The sequence below is a fragment of the Oncorhynchus tshawytscha genome, linkage group LG10 (genome assembly GCF_018296145.1).
Source record: "Oncorhynchus tshawytscha isolate Ot180627B linkage group LG10, Otsh_v2.0, whole genome shotgun sequence".
Classification (NCBI taxonomy): domain Eukaryota; kingdom Metazoa; phylum Chordata; class Actinopteri; order Salmoniformes; family Salmonidae; genus Oncorhynchus; species Oncorhynchus tshawytscha.
The window spans coordinates 37,957,028-37,977,729 of NC_056438.1; the positions used below are offsets into that span (position 1 = coordinate 37,957,028).

General features: G+C 43.0%; 1 protein-coding gene across 2 annotated transcripts in view; it reads right to left on the reverse strand.

Moving 5' to 3' along the window:
• The window catches only part of myo10 (myosin X), a 255,739-nt gene that overhangs the window by 89,840 nt on the left and 145,197 nt on the right, over positions 1-20,702 (reverse strand). For both annotated transcript variants that reach the window (XM_024419927.2, XM_042328542.1), the window contains 4 exons: positions 3,998-4,132; positions 827-951; positions 327-340; positions 47-131 (listed from right to left, as the gene is read on the reverse strand). In XM_024419927.2, the coding sequence (XP_024275695.2) occupies positions 47-131; positions 327-340; positions 827-951; positions 3,998-4,132 (359 nt within the window). The remainder of the gene's footprint in view (positions 1-46; positions 132-326; positions 341-826; positions 952-3,997; positions 4,133-20,702) is intronic.

A 20,702-nucleotide genomic window follows, 5' to 3' on the forward strand; every position in this document is an offset into this window, starting at 1 on the left:
CTTCTGTTATGTTTTGGTTTGACACATGTATCATATTGTCACTCACCCCTCTGTTCTGCATTGGTTCCAGCCAGAAGTGCATAGAAGATGTGATAGTTCCTTTCCCCTGGATTCTGCCTAACAACTCGATTCTGATAGGGCAGAGGACACAACCATCAACGCACACCTCCAACAGTACACATAGCAACACAATGACATTAGAGAGAGAGAGACAGAGAGAAAGGGAGAGAGAGAGAGACCGACCGACTGCCAGAGGCAGAGAGAGAGGGGATAATGGGGAAAGAGAGATTGAGAGAGAGAGACAGAGAGAGAAAGATAATATTTACCTTCTCTAGGAGGTCTTTGCACAGAAAGGTGGTAGTTAAGGCATATATTACCTTTAGAAAGTCGGATGCTCCACATTGAGATTCATGTATGACAATTATCTGGCATAGATTTTTAGAAAGAAGAGGGGAAGATGAAGGAGAGAGAAATGTACAGACAGATGAGAGAGTGGAGAGAGAAAAGAGAGAGGGAGAGTCACTCCTCAAAGTAGGTGAAAAGATAGGAGGGAAAATAGTTCCAGAGAGAAAGCAGAGTTTTCTATCTCGACACCTAGTCATTGATTGTCCCATTCTCTAACTCACCAGAACAGAGATTGTCATATGTTTGAAACTAGAACAGCACACTGCACACTAATAAAGCACGCTAATAAATCATCACCTAAACCCTTCACTGAAGAGTGCTTGGCAGCAGTTTGGAGCATTTCCTATAGGAACTTGAACAGGACATGTAGAAAACATCATTCTGTCCACACTATGGATGTTAATAGCGTAGTAAAGGATACAGTCCACGATTTTACCGCCTTGGATGTTGCCCTTCTGACAGAAGTGCAGTTGAACAAACTTCCCAAACCGGCTAGAGTTGTTGTTGTAGACGGTCTTGGCGTTGCCGAAGGCTTCCATGATTGGGCTAAAGGAGTAGAGAGAGACAGAGAGAGATAAAGTCCACTAAATTGTTGAAATAAGAATATTGGCAGCGAGCTGGAGTGTCTTTTTCAAATAATGTTTTTTTTACATCCTCCATGCACCTGCAACTAGATAAGGTTGGGAAAATACTTTCTTTCCAAAAAGTTAAATCACTGAAAATGGTTTACAATCTGTACATAAAGTAGGCAGGTGCTGTCCAATAATTCATATAGAGCCAATAGAATATTGTACTGCAGAAATTTGCTTTAAAGCAGTATCCAGATCCATTGGATGTAGTGATCACAATATAGTAGCCATGTCTAGGAAAACCAAAGTTCCAAAGGCTTGGCCTAATATAGTGTATAAGAGGTCATATATAAGTTTTGTAGTGATTCATATGTTGATGATGTAAATACTGTTTGTTGGTCTGGTGTGTAATGAGGAGCAACCAGACGCTGCACTTGACACATTTATGAAATTCATATTCCAGTTACTGATGCACCCATTAAAACGTAAAAATGGTTCAATCCCCGTGGATTGAGGAGGAATTGAAAAATGATATGGTTGAAAGGGATGAGGCAAAAGGAATGACAAATAAGTCTGGCTGCCAACTGATTGGCAAATGTACTGCTATAGAGAAATCATGTGACTAAACTGAATAAAAAGAAGAAGAAACTATACTAAGAATCAAAGATAAATTATATAAAGAATGACAGTTAAAGGCTTTGGAGCACCTTAAATGACATTTTGGAGAAAAAGGCAATCTCAGCTCCATTATTCATTGAACCAGTTGGCTCATTCATCACAAAACCCACTGATATTGCCAATTACTTGAATGATTTTTTATTAGCAAGATTAGCAAACTTAGGCATGACATGCCAGCAACAAACGCGGACATTACACATCCAAGTATAACTGATCAAATTATTGTAATTTTGAATTGTGTAAAGTGAGTGTGGAAGAAGTGAACAAATCATTGTTGTCTAATCAACAATGACAAGCTACCGGGGTCTGACAACTTGGGTGGAAAATTACTGAGGAAAATAGCGGACGATATTGCCACTCCTACTTGCCATATCTTCAATTTAAGCCTACTAGAAAGTGTGTGCCCTCAGGCCTGGAGGGAAGCATTTTACATTTACATTTTAGTCATTTAGCAGACACTCTTATCCAGAGCGACTGGATAGGGGTAAGTGCTTTGCTCAAGGGCACATGAACAGATCTTTCACCTTGCCAGCTCGAAGATTCAAACAAGCAATCTTTCAGTTACAACCTCTTAACCACTAAGCTACTTTCCACTCTGTAAAAGTAATTCCGCTACCCAAGAATAGTAAACCCCCCTTTACTGGATCAAATAGCCAACCAATCAGTCTGTAAGTAAACTTCTGGAAAAAATGGTGTTTGACCAGATACAATGCTATTTTACAGTAAACAAATAGACAACAAAAAAATCATCACGCTTATAGGGAAGGAGATTTAACGAGCACAGCCCTTACACAAACGACTGATGATTGGTTGAGAGAAATTGCTGATAGATTGTGGGGGCTGTTTTGTTAGACTTCAGTGTGGCTTTTGACATTATCGATCATAGTCTGCTGCTGGTATAATGTGGATAAAGAGTTACCTGTCTATCAGAACACAGAGGGTGTTAGGGTCTATGTATGAGGATGACTCAACGCTATACACGTCAGCTACTACATTGAGTGAAATCACTGCAACACTTAACAAAGAGCTGCAGTTAGTTTCAGAATGGGTGGCAAGGAATAAGTTAGCCCTAAATATTTCAAAAACTAAAATAATTATATTTGGGACAAATCATTCACTAAACCCTAAACCTCAACTATATCTGGTAATAAATAATGTAGAAATTGAGCAAGTTGAGGTGATTAAAGTAACCCTGGATTGTGCTTGGAGTAACCCTGGATTGTACACTGTCATGATAAAAACATGTTGATTTAACAGTAGCTAAGATGGTGAGAAGTCTGTCCATAATAAAGCGCTACTCTACCTTCTTAACAGCACTATCAACAAGGCAGGTCTTACAGGCCCTAGTTTTGTCACACACATACTGTTCAGTCGTGTGGTCAGGTTCCAAAAGCGGGACTTAAATGTACACAGAGAGCTAACATCAATGATATGCATGTCAATCTCTCATGGCTCAAAGTGGAGGAGAGATTAAATTCATCACTACTTGTTTTTGTAAGAGGTGTTGACAAGCTGACTGCACTGAGCGGTCTGTTTAAACTACTAGCACACAGCTCAGACACCCATGCAAACCCCAGAAGACATGACACCAGAGGTCTCTTCACAATCCCCAAGTCCAGAACAGACTATGGGAGGCACACAGTACTATATGACTACATGGAACTCTATTCCACATCAGGTAACTGATGCAAGCAGTGGAATCAGATTTAAAAAACAGATAAAAATACACCTTATAGAACAGCGGGGACTGTGAAGAGACACACACACAGGTACACACAGGTACAGACACACAAGGGCGCTAGCAAACACTCTACACACACATACATTGTAATATTGTTGTTTAGTGGTAACATACATTTTGTGTTGTGGATATGTGGTGGTGTGACAGTGTTATACGAAGCACCGTTTTATATTTTGTTTATATGTAATATAAGTGTCTTAATGTGTTTGGACACCAGGAAGGGTAGCTGCTGCCTTGGCAGGAACTAATGGGGATCCATAATAAAATACAAATACTGTCAAATGTAAATAAGTACCAACACCTAAAATGAGTACTAACACCTTTTACTTATGGCTTGCTTACACCATACAACTTTACCCCACTGTTTGGCCTAAAGACACACCTCTGACCTCTGAGACCTGTTCCCCAAAAAGCCCACCCTGGCCCAAAAAAGATCTACCTTACTTGGGACCAGACTGGCCCATTGGGACTTTTCGGGGTTGCATTAAGATAGCGATGATTGACTCACTGAATAAAAATGATTTGGCCTTTTCCTTCTCAAAAGCAAGTGTTTAGAGGTTGTTGATTCAGCTCTCCACAAGTCCTTAGCTATGTAAACACATACCTGCTCTCCAGGAGGTCCTCCTCCACGTGTGACGTCCTGTCTGTTGAGGAGAGCTCCAGGGAGTGCTCACTCATAGCCGACAGGAACCTCAGGATCAGCTTGGTGCTCTCTGTCTTACCCGCTCCACTCTCTCCACTGGGGAGGAAAGGAGAAAGAAAGAGTTGATTTGGATTCATTTGATCTTTCGTTATTCAGCGCTGTAGAATGGGACTGGTACATAATGTAAAAGGCATGTCGAAATGGGAAAGGAGTCATGAATACACGTACACACACGCACACATGCTTGCGCACACACACACATGCACGTCAGTGGCGGTCGATGCCGTTTAACATGAGGGAGGATGATTTTTATTTTATTAGCATGGCCTTATTTCTGTTACAGCATATTGGATGACTGTCATTCATATTCCATTCACCCAGCTCAATGTTACATAGATAGGTTTAGGTTACTTCATGATACTATATTTTTCCCTGTACCCATCATGAGGATGCTTCAACCTAGGCTATTTTACAACGTAGGTGCACAGATCGAGATAATTTTGAGTAATCAAAGTGACAAGACCGTGACAAATTCAATACCGTCTTGCACACTCTTGCCTGCATGATCTAGGGTGTAATCATTAGTCCAACAGTTGTAAATGAGAGTTTCCATTGAACAAATTCAGGTATGTTTATCCCGGTTTGTTCCGTTTGCTTCCGTTTAAGAAACGCTTTTCAACAGAATCGGCAAAATGAATACAGCCCTGATCACATGCAAACAGTTCATAGCAGCCACATAAAAACAGCATGATGACTTTGCTCGTTATCTATCTACGCGCTCTCCTCCTCTCACCTTTTCCGTTCGCTTGTGGACTTCAGTGCACAACACATCAGCTGTATGTGACCAGGCGAAAAAACACTTTCCAAGCCAAACCTTCATATCATGACTGCTAACGGCTACACACAGCCTACATCATTGTTATGTCATAGTAAACAAGACTACTAAGCACTAATGCATTAGTAAACTCGCAACAATTACACAGTACAGTGTAGTCGGAAAAATTTGTTCAAAATTGTTGAACTATTGTCTTTCTCTCTCTTTGAGTCAAATACTCATCACATTCTACGTACTGCAGTGCCTGCTAGCTGTGGCTTATGCGTCAGTACTAGATTCATTCTCTGATACGTTGATTGAGTGGACAACATGTCAGTTCATGCTGCATGAGCTCTGATAGGTTGGGGATGTCTTCCTGAAGTTGTCATAATTAGGTTTTGTATTAAAGTCAATGAACCCAGAGGAGGACAGAAGCTAGCTGTCTTCCGGCAACACCATGGTGCTACCCTAATAGAGTGATGTTGAGGCTGCTGTAGACCTTCATTGTAAAACAGTGTGTTTCAATCAATTATTTGGTGACATTTTAATATATTTATTATAGTTGTATCTAAGAAGGATAACTTTAATGTTCCACTATTTTCTTATGAAATTCACAAAGGAGGATGGTCCTCCGCTTCCTCCTCTGAGGAGCCTCCACTAATGCACGCATGCACACTCACACATGTCCTTGACACCATATCCCTTACATTTTAGTCTCCAGCCTTCAGCTATATCAAGTGTTTCTTGATAGCATGCCCTTGATTGAGTCTAGCCACAACAATGAGGGTGATAATGTATGATAAGCCAGATGTGTTTCAAGAATGTTTCAAGAATGCTTTGCACTCTTCATATGGCATTTAAAACAATGCCTTGCTTGCTTTCATGTATGTATTTTTAAATTTTTTTTAGGCAAGTCAGTGAAGTTAAGAACAAATTCTTATTTTCAATGATGGCCTAGGAACAGTGGGTTAACTGCCTGCTCAGGGGCAGAACGACAGATTTGTACCTTGTCAGCTGGGGAATTTGAACTTGCAACCTTGCGGTTACTAGTCCAATGCTCTTACCACTAGGCTATCCTGCCACCCCGTATGTATGTATGTATTTATGCATATGTGTGTGTGTGTGTGTGTGTGTGTGTGTGTGTGTGTGTGTGTGTGTGTGTGTGTGTGTGTGTGTGTGTGTGTGTGTGTGTGTGTGTGTGTGTGTGTGTGTGTGTGTGTGTGTGTGTGTGTGTGTGTGTGTGTGTGTGTGTGTGTGTTTGTGTGTTTGTTTTGCGTGAATAAACACATGTTAACAATATGGGTCAAATGTAAATGACTAACTAACTGACAAATAGGTTTTGCATTCACGTCCTGAAGCTTTTCCCACATCTGAAACATTCTCAACATACAGGATATTCACCATTTTACCACTAGAGGTTTCATTGCACACTACAAAACATTAGTAAGTAGACTACACTGAATATACAAAACATTAACGACACCTGCTCTTTCCATGACATAGACTGACCAGGTGAAAGCTATAATCCCTTATTGACTGCGCTTGTTAAAGAAGATTTTTTAAGCCTGGAGACAATTGAAACATGGATTGTGTATGTTTATCGTTCAGAGGGTGAATGGGCAAGACAAAAAATGTAAGTGCATGAATGGGGTATCGTAGTAGGTTCCAGGCACACCGGTTTGTGTAAAAAAATGCTTGGTTTTTCACGCTCAACAGTTTCCCGTGTGTATCTAGAATGGTCCACCACCCAAAGGACATCCAGCCAACTTGACACAACTGTGGGAAGCACTGGAGTCAACATAGGTCAGCATCCCTGTGGATTGCTTTTGACACCTTGTAAAGTCCATGCCTCGACGAATTGAGACTGGTCTGAGGACAAAAGGAGGATACAACTCAATATTAGGAAGATGTTCTTAATGTTTTGTACACTCAGTGTATACTGTACTGAACCATTGCTCACCAACACCTGTGCAGATTAACTACAGGGTGCGAAGGCTTTTGTTCCAATGTCTTGCTCATCTGGATTTTGATTAATTGAATCATGCGTATAATTGCTAGGCTAAAACAAAAGCCTGCACACCCTGAACAGACAATACTGTGCAGAGAGCAATAGAGTTGCTCTAGAGTTACAATAAGAAGTTAAATAATTCAAAAGACTGCTTGCATGGTTCCCTTTCAGTCGGTACTCTCGGTACAACAAAACCACGGGGAGTCGCTCTCTTGCGACTGACTGAATAACTAAAATCATGACCGACAATGTCAAAGAAAATCATGCCTCACTGGAATCTCCGCCTTCCACAGGTGATAACCGTTGAAGCTCAGATTCATTCATTCAATTCTTCCTCTCTTTACCTTAGACTTAGCAGGAACGATTCAAGCTACAATTTTTGGGGGCGGAGGAACAGACCATCTGACTTTGCCAACTAAACTGTCCATTTGTGGCAGAGCGCGCTCACCCCCTGGACGTTGTGTGCTTGAGTTTGTATTTGTTCTCCTAGTTTCCTAACCACAAACCAATGAGTTATTCTTCAGATTGCTTGACCTGGCTTTAGCAATGACTGAAACGACAAAGGCTAACAAGCCAGGCTTGAGATCGCGACCATGCCCAAATGGATAAAAAGATACTCATGTTTGTTGTCTTGTATGTCTCAGCTCGGGGCATGCTCTGGCTGCCTTCGCTCGAATCAATTTATGTGCGGGATTAGGGGACGGTGTCAGTAACAGTGACACCGTCCGCGACTGGCACTGTTCCCCTAGTCCAGGCGCGTGTAGCATTCTTGAGGGGGCTTGGTGTGTCTGATAGTGACTTCTTCTCCCGGGTACCGTACCTCGACTGAGTTGTGGGATGTGGAGATTGATTGGGTCCTTGTTTGGTCGAAACAAATGTTGTCTACCTGGGCGTGGTGTATGCGGTAGCTGCCCGCCCTTAACCCGGCTTCTGTGCGTTCTGCCGGCGTTACGGGAGGCTACTCGATCAGAGAAGTCCCGCCATGGGTACCCCCCGCCACCTTGGTCTTCCTTGGTCAATCACCGCTTGCCTCTCTTCCCAGACTTGTCGATGAAGGATCCAGTCCCACCTCGGTGATCCGGTCCTACGTAGACTTTAGAGACCAGACTAGCTAAACAATCGCTGCAGAGCGTACCAGCCAGTTTATCTACTGCCAGCTATTCATGCCTCCCCATGGTGGAATTGCTTGGGTAGCTCTCTTGTTTAGTATACGTAGCGTTAAGTTACCTGGTTGTTCTAAACGGACCGTGCTAGCTAGCTAGCCTAGCTTAGACTAAAAGCCTCATGGCTAACATTGGCTAGCATGTATAACTTCCGGCAGATTAAGTTTACTAGTGTTCCTCCGGCATTATGGCAGCCCCATTCCTATTTCCAAATCCTGGAGTTGGAGGGATTGGAGGAAGTGGGGTTTGCGTGCACCTCCAATGAGGAAGCAGTTCCACCCTAGAGCGAGGGGCCTTAGCACGGGTCTGAGCAACCAGTGCACCCTTCCACAAAAACATTACTGTGATGACAGTGCCCCCACGTTTGTTACTATGTCAGCCATTGCCGGACCCCCCTGGGCTTCATGCAGGCTATACAGTCTCACGGTACATTGGGAGCTTGTCCATGTTTAATTTGGGAAACCAAGTGAAATCTGTTCGGGAACATTGATAGTAATATGTTTTCACAACAAAACATATTTAATTAAACTGTTGATAGCCCCTCTCTCTGTGCTCTCGAGAAAGGAATGAAGAAGAGAGAGGAAACGCATGGTGGTGAGATATGTTTTCCACTCAGTTTCAACCTGTTGTTGAACTTCTTTCTTAAAATTGATAAATCACAGTGAGGTGAGTTTTAAAAGCATGAACCTGTCTTGGTGATAAGGGTTTGATGTTATTTTTGATTGCATTTGCATTGGTGTCAGAGTGGTTAGAGGAACAATAGAGGGCCGAGTACCCTCAATAGAGGGCCGAGTTGGGAACTACAAACGCATGTCCAGAGTGCATAAAATGAGATTACAGAGTCAAGTGGAATTTTACTGCTGTCCTGAAACCGGTAATATGATCACTGTAACAGCCCTAGTAGAGACTGATCTGAGCCGGTGCACACCCTTTTAAGGGGATGAGTGGCAACATCAATTCCCACCACTGGGCCAGTAGGTCACACCTGAAGCGACCATTTTAAGCTGCGAGACGTGTCCAGGTGAGTGGCTAGCCTCAGTGCTGGAAAGGCTGCATCAACAATAGCCCCAGGGGAGCGACTTCCATCACAGCGGCCATCATCCCCAGTAGGCGTAGGCACTGTCGAAAACGCCCTGTGTGACCCCAGCCAAAACTTGTCTGAGCAGGGCCCGGACGCCCTCTGTGGCGATAGATGATCACTTTACGCGAGTGAAACTAGCTCGAGACCCAAAAGGGGAATGCGCTGAGATGTAGCCAGCTCTTTTTTTGGTTTCTTATGAAGCCTAGAGACTGAATACAGGACAGTAGCATGGATGTGTAAAACTGTTTTCTCTGCCACCACCAGCCAATCCACTCTAATAGCCAGCGCCTTGTGAGTATTCTGAATTTGTAGACTCTGAGGTGTTTGTTGAGGGCATGGGCGTCTAAAATGGCTTTGCAAAGTTCCATCCCTTTTCGGATCCAGGAAATACCCCTCTATCTCCGAAATAGGAACCACTTGGATTGCTTGCTTCTGGAGAAGGGAGGATATTTCCTCCTTCAAAACGGACGCCAAGGCTTCGTGAACAGTCCACGTGATGATGCCACAGAAGTGAGGGGGACACACAACAAATTGTAGCCTGTACCCCAATGTCACTGTTCAGATGATCTAGGAGCAACATTGCACATTTGCGCCATTGGTCAGATCAGACAGCTAGCCTCCCATCATCTGCTATTTGAAGGGGTGGGACGCCACCTTTTGGATGGGAAAGATGATTTTTTTGTCTGTTTCCACCACTCTCGACCGTGTCGCCGAAAAACAAGACCCCTTCTGTGGTAACAGACAGGGGCAATTGTAATTCAAGCGAATTCCCAGGAACGGAAAATGTTGAGCTGGAGACAAACAGCTCATTTCGGGGTTCATATGAACCACAGAGACTGTATGTGGGATAATAGCATGGTTGTGTTCAACCCTGCTCGTTACCTCTATTCCACTACCAACAACCTGTATCATTAGGCACCTCATAGTGAGTAGTGAGCTCCAGGCAGGATTCATCAGCAATGAATCAGAGTAATGAGCCACCAATGGGGGAGGGGTGCCCAACTTATTACCCCCCCCGTGGGGAGATTGATTCCCCCTAGAACCCTATGAACACCATGGAACACGGGGTAATTGAGGGGACATTAAGCACTGGGTAGCTGCAGAAACAGGGTTGGGAGAGCCCATGGCATACAGAGTTTCACCTGTTGTGCAGCAAGAGGCTGCATGCTCCTCAAACAGTGCTTGATGCATGGAGTGAAATACATCTTCTTATAAGATATTTAAATATGCAATCCTGTGATAGCAGAGTTTTGATGGTTGCCACTAAAAAGAGGAGGATCCCAGCTGCTACTATATTTATTTCTCAGCTGCTCCTATTAAGCACATGCTCTGGTGTAAAACCAGAGTAGCCTACCTTTTTCAATAGCCTATGTAGCCCACATTCTAAGGTTTATATCATTCACAACTAAAGTTGCCAAATAACTCTAGCATATAGAACTTTTTAAATGATCACTTTTACGCTCAACATACGCACACTTGCTCCGGCATCAGAAAAATATCCTTTTTATTTTATTCAGCTAAGTTCAATTATATTCTTCTTACTATAAAATAATGGCACTTATAAGCATATCTTGTCTGCTAAATGAACTAGCCTACAGGCTATGGAATGGCACATAGCTAGATAACATACAGTAGGCCAACTCACTCTGTTCTTCTGAAATACATTTTCTTCATATCATGTTTCTTTAGACCTGCCTAAAATAAATAATGGATGTTTTGTGATGGTGTATATTAAATGTATTTATAATACTTTTTAAAATGTTGATGTTCCAAAGGTGTTTAAACGTGTTTCTGTTAATTAACGTGTTTATGTTAATTAACAGTACATTACTTGTTAAACGTGTTTATGTTAATTAAACGTGTTTATGTTAAACGCGTCTATGTTAATTAACAGTAAATTACCATGAGACCGGCAGTCATTCGCATGACAATAACCAGCCGACAAGATTCCATGACCACCACAGCCCTCGTCTGTCCACTTATTGTGCCCATTTGGATTCAGCTTTGGTTTGGGATGTGTGAGCCCCCCTTTGAACCACTGGAGGCTGTGGATCTGAGGATCCTCTCCTACAAGAACTCCCTGCTCGTGGCTTTGGCCTTGGCTATGCTTGATAGGGTACTTCCAAGCGTTATCCGTGCACCCTTCCTGTACTCAGTTTGCCCCGGGAGTGTCACGCCCTGGTCTTAGTATTTTGTGTTTATATATTTATTTGGTCAGGCCAGGGTGTGACATGGGTTTATTTTGTGTTGTGTTTATATATGTTTTTTTTCCCGTAGGTTTTGGGATTGTGGCTTAGTGGGGTGTTCTAGCAAAGTCTATGGTTGCCTGAGGCGGTTCTCAATCAGAGGCAGGTGATTCTCGTTGTCTCTGATTGGGAACCATATTTAGGCAGCCATATTCTTTGAGTATTTCGTGGGTGATTGTTCCTGTCTCAGTGTTTTGTATTTCACCAGATAGGCTGTATAGGTTTTCACGTTCCGTTTGTTTTGTATTTCGTGTTTATTCGTTTATTAAACATGTATCTAACTTACCACGCTGCATTTTGGTCCGACTCTCTTTCGACGGAAGAAAACCGTAACAGGGAGACTCTGAGGTAACGTTGCGTCCTAATGTGTCCTTCGCCCCCTAAGGTCATGACTATGTCCTACAGGTCTCTAGCTTTGAGCTATTTCCCGTTTCCACATGCTGAGAGAGGAGTAGAAGAGGTGACTGATGTAATGTATTTTTCTGTTTTGAAATTATATATGCTGCATGCATTTGAACAATTTAAAGTTATGATGGTGCAGAGCAAAAGATGACTTTCGTTCATGAGATAAAAAGAAAGTTGTATTGAATGAAGAAAAATACATTACTGCAGCAAAGAGAAGTCATCAGCAGTAGCTATAGCATCTAAGCTAGCAAAATATTATGCTACTTGCACTTCCTCCTACACTTGTTATCGTGCTTTGCTGTAGGCCTGCAAACCAGTTGATTTACTTAGTTGAACTCAGTAGCTGTGGGCAGAAAAACAATTGCTGTGTGTTCAGGGTTAAACACTTGTTATCCTTAGTAAAATAATGTCATGTTCGGCTCAATGCCATGACCATTTAGGCCAATTCCACTTCAACGAGGTCAAATCAGGAAATGCATCATTTGCAATTGAATACATGATCGAACCCTGGCCCAAGAAAGCATTCATTGTCTCCATATAGGGGGTCAAATGGAATTCATTACAAATGGTGAAGCACAAAAAAGCTCACTCATTATTCTCAAACCGAATACTCAGTGACAAGACACAAATAATTAAAAAGGCACATAAATAGCAATGTCATTCCAAAATCTCCAGGGTTAAGAAATCTGACAACCCTCAGCCAGACACTAAGAAACTTCCATAATGAATGTGTCATGTAAAACTAGTTAACAAAGTTTCAAAGACACATACAAACCTTAACGATACCCACAGCTAATTCAGATATTCACAGTGTTGTGTGGTGTCTCAAATTAGAAGTGAAAGTCATGCCAACCCTCTGCCGAAGCTTCCAGTAGCATTACATCAAGATAACTTGTTCGCCTCAGACAGGGCGACATGTTTGTCTAAACAATGGGCCAGGGGCCCACACAGGAAGTGCTGTCTGTGGTGACAGAGCAAAAAAAAAAGCTGCCAGCTTATAGCCGGTCTGCTCCAGCCTCCTCCCTGAGGTCCCTGACGGCAAGGCCAAGGCCAACACACACAAAATACGAAGTACATAACACACACCAAACATTAAAACACGAGTCCCACTAACTCTTCAAGTGTCAAATCGGGAAACTTCTTGTCCCTACAGAGACATCGCTACTATGCACGCCCATGTGAAATTACTTGTGACTACCACTGCAAAGCCTTAAACTACTGGGGCATTTGTGCAACTGTAGGCTACAGAGAGCCACATAGAAAGCCACATAGAAACTGAGACCCACACAGAAAAGAGAGAAAAGGCTCATATCCAGTGCTTCTGGTGTAGGGTGGACTTGCCCCTAGATGCCGATCTAGGATCAGTCTAGCATTTTCTACACTAATGTTTAAGGTTAGGATTGGGAGTGGGAAAGCTGATTCTACATTTGTACCTGGGAAACTTCTAGTGAGGTCACCTGACAAAGATTTCTGTGAAGTCTAAATTTTTATCACTAAAGCCGCAGCTTTGAGAGTTTTTCTATTAGCTCTATTTTCCATGTTCTGTCTCCACCGGAAGGCATGAGAAGAAGAGGCCAGTCCAGTGGGACATCTGGAATGTTCTCTAACAGAAATATTTACTCTGAGCCGGGGAGTAGGTCGAATTTAATATCGCCCGTCACGCAATTTTTGTGATCCCTCACATTCATAACCTGCGTGTCAAGAGTGCTGGAGAGGTCAAACCTTCTTTAGCAGGCGGGGGGGTGGGGGGGCACAGCAACTAGGTGTTTTTAGTGACAGAGAACAGAAGTCTGAGTACAGTTTGGAGTAAGATTTAGTAAACGTGACTGTATGAATGACACTGTTTTGATAGCGCTGTTTACGGTTGAGACACGCGGCGACAGAGGAACGTTGAACATATGAGCTGAGGGCTTTATGACTTATTTCACTAGCTCACTCCTTTATGAATGTCTATAACCATAACTTTTGAGACCACCTTGTCATTCTTTTCTTTGAAATAAATTGTTAACTGTTGAATTGGAGAGAGGATCCCACTGGGCACACCAACACTGGTTGAATGTAAATTGTTTCAATGTAAATAGTCAACGAATTGGGACATGGAATTTATGTGGAAATTTCCACCACAGGACTACGTCATCATGGTGACAAAATACATTTTCAACATACTTTATACAAGGTTTGTCTATGTTGAAATGTACCTTTAAATCAATGTCAGATCTTCAATGTTAAGTACACTATCAGAAAAAAAATCTGTAGGCTGGGAAGAACCTCCTACTGGATAATATCTCCATCTACAGCTACCCTTCGGTCTCCCATTCAGGGACAACCCTGCTTAGTTATAATATTTGTTACTGACTATTAGCAATGTGCTATCGTGAGAATAAGTTTTGAGAGATGTACATTTAAATAATGTGTCCCAGCTTTGATGCACCTGTACTGACCTCGCCTTCTGGATGATAGCGGGGTGAACAGGCAGTGGCTCGGGTGGTTGTTGTCCTTGATGATCTTTATGGCCTTCCTGTGACATCGGGTGGTGTAGGTGTCCTGGAGGGCAGGTAGTTTGCCCCCGGTGATGCGTTGTGCAGACCTCACTACCCTCTGGAGAGCCTTACGGTTGTGGGTGGAGCAGTTGCCGTACCAGGCGGTGATACAGCCCGACAGGATGCTCTCGATTGTGCATCTGTAGAAGTTTGAGTGCTTTTGGTGACAAGCCAAATTTCTTCAGCCTCCTGAGGTTGAAGAGGCGCTGCTGCGCCTTCTTCACGATGCTGTCTGTGTGGGTGGACCAATTCAGTTTGTCTGTGATGTGTACGCCGAGGAACTTAAAACTTACTACCCTCTCCACTACTGTTCCATCGATGTGGATAGGGGGGTGTTCCCTCTGCTGTTTCCTGAAGTCCACAATCATCTCCTTAGTTTTGTTGACGTTGAGTGTGAGGTTATTTTCCTGACACCACACTCCGAGGGCCCTCACCTCCTCCCTGTAGGCCGTCTCGTCGTTGTTGGTAATCAAGCCTACCACTGTTGTGTCGTCCGCAAACTTGATGATTGAGTTGGAGGCGTGCATGTCCACGCAGTCGTGGGTGAACAGGGAGTACAGGAGAGGGCTCAGAATGCACCCTTGTGGGGCCTCAGTGTTGAGGATCAGCGGGGTGGAGATGTTGTTGCCTACCCTCACCACCTGGGGGCGGCCCGTCAGGAAGTCCAGTACCCAGTTGCACAGGGCGGGGTCAAGACCCAGGGTCTCGAGCTTGATGACGAGCTTGGAGGGCACTATGGTGTTAAATGCCGAGCTGTAGTCGATGAACAGCATTCTCACATAGGTATTCCTCTTGTCCAGATGGGTTAGGGCAGTGTGCAGTGTGGTTGAGATTGCATCGTCTGTGGACCTATTTGGGCGGTAAGCAAATTGGAGTGGGTCTAGGGTGTCAGGTAGGGTGGAGGTGATATGGTCCTTGACTAGTCTCTCAAAGCACTTCATGATGACAGAAGTGAGTGCTACGGGGCGGTAGTCATTTAGCTCAGTTACCTTAGCTTTCTTGGGAACAGGAACAATGGTGGCCCTCTTGAAGCATGTGGGAACAACAGACTGGGATAGGGATTGATTGAATATGTCCGTAAACACACCAGCCAGCTGGTCTGCGCATGCTCTGAGGGCCCGGCTGGGGATGCCGTCTGGGCCTGCAACCTTGCGAGGGTTGACACGTTTAAATGTTTTCCTCACGTCGGCTGCAGTGAAGGAGAGTCCGCATGTAGTTTCTGTCTGTAGGCAGGGATCAACAAAATGGAGTCGTGGTCAGCTTTTCCGAAAGGAGGGTGGGGCAGGGCCTTATATGCGTCGCGGAAGTTGGAATAGCAATGATCCAAGATTTTTCCAGCCCTGGTTGCGCAATCGATATGCTGATCAAATTTAGGGAGTCTTGTTTTCAGATTAGCCTTGTTAAAATCCCCAGCTACAATGAATTCAGCCTCCGGATATATGGATTCCAGTTTGCAAAGAGTCAAATAAAGTTCGTTCAGAGCCATCGATGTGTCTGCTTGGGGGGGAATATATACGGCTGTGATTATAATCGAAGATAATTCCCTTGGTAGATAATGCGGTCTACATTTGATTGTGAGGAATTCTAAATCAGGTGAACAGAAGGACTTGAGTTCCTGTATGTTGTTGTGGCCACACCACGTCACGTTAACCATAAAGCATACGCCCCCACCCCTCTTCTTACCAGAAAGATGTTTGTTTCTGTCGGCGCGATGCGTGGAGAAACCAGCTGGCTGCACCGTCTCCGATAGCGTCTCTCCAGTGAGCCATGTTTCCGTGAAGCAAAGAACGTTACAGTCTCTGATGTCCCTCTGGAATGCTACCCTTGCTCGGATTTCATCAACCTTGTTGTCAAGAGACTGGACATTGGCGAGGAGAATGCTAGGGAGTGGTGCATGATGTGCCCATCTCCGGAGTCTGACCAGAAGACCGCTTCGTTTTCCCCTTTTTCGAAGTCGTTTTTTGGGGTCACCGGCTGGGATCCATTCCGTTGTCCTGGGTGAAAGGCAGAACACAGGATCCGCTTCGCGAAAGTCATATTCTTGGTCGTACTGATGGTGAGTTGACGCTGCTCTTATGTTCAGTAGTTCTTCTCGACTGTATGTAATGAAACCTAAGATGACCTGGGGTACCAATGTAAGAAATAACACGTAAAAAAAACAAAAAACTGCATAGTTTCCTAGGAACGCGAAGCGAGGTGGCCATCTCTGTCGGCGCCGGATGCAGTGTTCCTGAAACTCCTGGTTTACAGGTCACATCAAGCCTGCAAGACACATTATGCTGGCTTGCAAAGTGATGTATAATTCCTATTGGGATACAGCCAGAGTGAGAACATCCAACAATTGGAAGCTTAAATCACTTGTAAAACTGCATTGAGAATGTCTGCTGGGATAGGGAAGATTTATTATTGAGACTACCTGAATAATATAAACTGAATAATATAAACTGGAACAGCGACCTCAGTAACGAATACAAAAAGTCCAACTACTAACAGATTAGATTAGTTTTGAAAAATGCATGTTATTTATGTTTGTGTAGAATAAGATTAATCAACCAATCAACGTACATGCAAAAACATACGTATTGAAACAAATAATTCAGAAAATCAATGTGCAATAAAGCATGCTGGGAGATATGATAATGATCGGCATGGTTTTGAGTGGTTTTGAGCAAACATGAATTTGTAATTTTACTCAACAATCAAACACACATTAGCTCAAATTCTTATCCTTTTGAAGTCCGCTCAACTGACATAATAATGCTAATTAAGCAATTAGTTAAATTGGCTTTTTTTACAGTGAGGGAAAGTTGGCTATTGCATTTTTAAATGTTGACTAAGTTAGAATTGTGTCCACAAATGTACCCACATTTCTATTATGTGTAAATCATTTATGATCAGTGAATGCCATAATGTAGTTATTTGGTGAGGTACTTCAACCTATTAGATGAAATCTTATTTTCATTGTTTTAGCTGTCATACTGGCTGTTCAGTCCAAACCTAGAATTGTATCATGGGAATTTGTTGCGCTATACAGACGTTGCCTCCCTCCAAGGCACGTGTTGCAAGGAAACCCCCTAGACATTTAGGCAAAAGCCAGTGTGAGAAACTTGCTAGGAAATGTTTATGCTTGGAAACAAAAAAAATACTGCACTCTGACCCACAAAACATATCTGCTTGATTCATGATAGTGTTGTAAGACAAAGCAAGGAAAGTGAACTTCAAAACGTCATGTCGTTTCATTGGGATTTGAATCTGCTAGCTTCTGAAATAACTTACTGATCCTTTAAAATGAATGGGGTACATTTAAAGGAACAGGACATCTATTTTCAGAAGGATTGGTAACAACTTTTAATAGCTGGGGTACATAAGAGGATGGAATAAAAACATTTTTTAAAGGACTAATAATGTCAGAAGAAAATGGCACAGAGACGGGCAACTGTAACTCATTTAAGTATCTGAGAGCATATTCAAAGGGACGGGACCTCCTGTTAAAGGGACTAGTACATGTAACTCATTTAAAATGGCCTTGGCAGTGTGCCAGGCGGCCCAAACTGGGCAAATACAGAGCTGAAAGGCACTCTGCCTTTGTGTAAAGCCCTGGCCCTCCCCATGGCTCTACAATCCTAGTCTATTACACAGCCCAGCGGGCACTGTGGATTCTTTATATCAGAGTCAGTGGGCACACTGTCGGAGCATACCAACACCACTGGCACTGCCCCAACACTTTTGTGCCCCTGAAGAATACCACAGAGACCGAAAAAGACTAAAGGACTCTGACACAGTGAGTTTTCACATCAAGAAAATGAGAGATGAAGGAGGGAAAGAGTTGTAAAATATCTAATGCTCTGGTCCCCTGTAGGGAAAGCTGGTGTATGTATACTGCTTTATTGGCAGGAAAGCTTCATTGCTACTTAAATGCTACAATGAGTCTTTCAATGTAATACTTTAGTACTGTGATATAGTCTATAAGAAGTTCTGATGAAACTGAGAACATGTAACACAAATGGTAAAGCTTTAGGAAAGGGCTAAACCATAAGAGGTTTTTGGAAAGAGGGCTATAACACAAGTTACAAGAGTCTAAAGCTGAGATAATGCATTGTACATTTCCTACTGTGTTACCATGCCTCTGAACACGACAAAAAGCAGCACACACTGTAACAGTAAGTCTGTGTTTAATTTATTGAAAATTCCGGAAAGAGCACTTTGAGTACAAATAATTTAGTACACAGTATGCTATTGCTGTTGACCTGCTGTCACACAAGTGATGAGAAAGTAAAGCAAAGTAGCCTGACTCTTGTCCTATAATCGCACAACAAATACAGGAAAGACCTCAAAACCAGAATGCACCAGTGATTGCACTAGTTTAAAGGTTGCACCCCTTTCCCAAAAGAGAAGTTAGGGAACACCACACCACAAAATAAAGGTAAAAAGCAAAATAGCCATACACTTCAGTGTGATCTAATTCCTTCTTTCAACCTCAACACCTTTTTGTTCTTGCTTTTTTATACTTTAGAATCAAAGTCAAACGCTCACAGGTATGTTTTGTGCACAAGTACCCTTCGTGACCTCTGTGAATTTAATTAAAATGGTTAGGGGGCCTTGAGTTTGACCCCATAACAGCTCTGGGGTCAAAAGGTCAGAGATTTTATAGAATAACAAAGCCTAATTCCTATGTAATATTTACTTCTCACCATGACTGGACTCGACAACAGAACAAAACAGAAAGCAGATAAAACACCAGTGGGTGAACAACATTGTACAAAAAAGATCACAGGGAGTTTGCTTTTAAAACCCATGATAGTCTGTGGTATGGAGGCATCAACATAAACGAAAATGCAACGTGACATTTATCACCATTAATGACCAGGTGTCTTTTATTAAGGGTATAATGGCAGGTTCCCTCTTTATCCTCCTCCTTCTTTTCCTACCTCGTCCTTCTTCTCCACCTACCCTCCTCCTCCAGCTCCCATTCTTGGCTTCCCTTCACCGGACTAGCCTGGATCTGATTACTCACAATCCCTCAAATCTGAGCAGAAAGCTTCCTGCCCCACCTTAAAGTGCCAGCCTAAACAATTTACTGTCCTTCTACTGCCCTATCCAGCCTCCCACACACTCACCAACCCAGTGAAACAATCTCAACTCAGCTTGGGGGCAATAGGAGTGGCATATCCACTCACCGGCAAGTTTATTAGGTACACCCATCTAGAACCGTTTCGAACCCCCCTTTGCCTCCAGAACAGCCTGAATGAATCGGGGCATAGATTCTACAAGTTGGAAATGTTCCACGGGGATGCTGATCTCTGCTGACATCACACTCCAGATTGAACACCACCACCACCACCAGGCTGTACAATTAACACCAAGCAGGATGGGTCCATGAACTTGATGCTTATGCCAAATCCTGACTCTGCCATCAGCATGACACAACAGGAACCTGGATTTGTCAGACCAGGCAATGTTTTTCCACTCCTCAATTGTCCAGTGTTGGAGATTGTGTGCCCACTGGAGCCACTGCCCACTTCTACTTGTTTTTTAGCTGATAGGATCTTACTAAGATTTCTCGGTGAAAATCAGAAAATTCGATCTTGAGCCAACATGAGCTCTCTAAACACAGGTGAGAAATGGCTAACCTGACAGATTAAATGGCTGGTGCGCAGCAAGCACCTGAGGAGTCGCCTGGGGTGATCCTCTGTCAATCACTGAACCACAGTCGGCTTGGCTGTCATACAACATTAATCATTTGACATTACAGGGTTGCCTCGGCCTCAAAATATATTATTTTTTTTACCCCTGAATTGTCACATTTCTCAGCCTCTGAGTATCACAGAAACATAACACTTGAATAGAAGAAAGATGTTGTTGCTATGGATGAAGTTGATCAAAAATAACTTCAAAACATGAGACACACGCACATTTTTTAATTTTTTTTAAATATCCAATTGTACTATAACTGTGTGAAAAGGTTACAATATATGCTTATTTTGGGGTATTAAACCCAATATCTTGTGTTGCAGAAGGTTAATAAAATGTGTTTACGCTTGTGTCTCTTTGCAATTATTATCAATTTGTGGGTCAAAAACAGGTTGGCACTTTTAGGGTTAAATTGCCTTGTAACTTGCATCTTTACCAAGATATCCCATAAGCTGACTGGGTGCATCCCAATATATGGCTCCCTTCCCTTTGTTCTCTTTCCTCGTCCTCACTGAACAAAATGAAATGGATAGTTGAGCACAATATGGGAGCAACTCAACATCCTCAGTGCTACTCCTATCCAGTTCCTTCCAATCAGTGAGAACGAGGAGTAGTACAAGGGGCATGTAGCAAAGGAAGCCATTTTCACCCCTATGAATCCCACTAATGACTAACTAACAGAACAGTGAGTCCAAGCTTCTAAGGGACAATCGGTTAG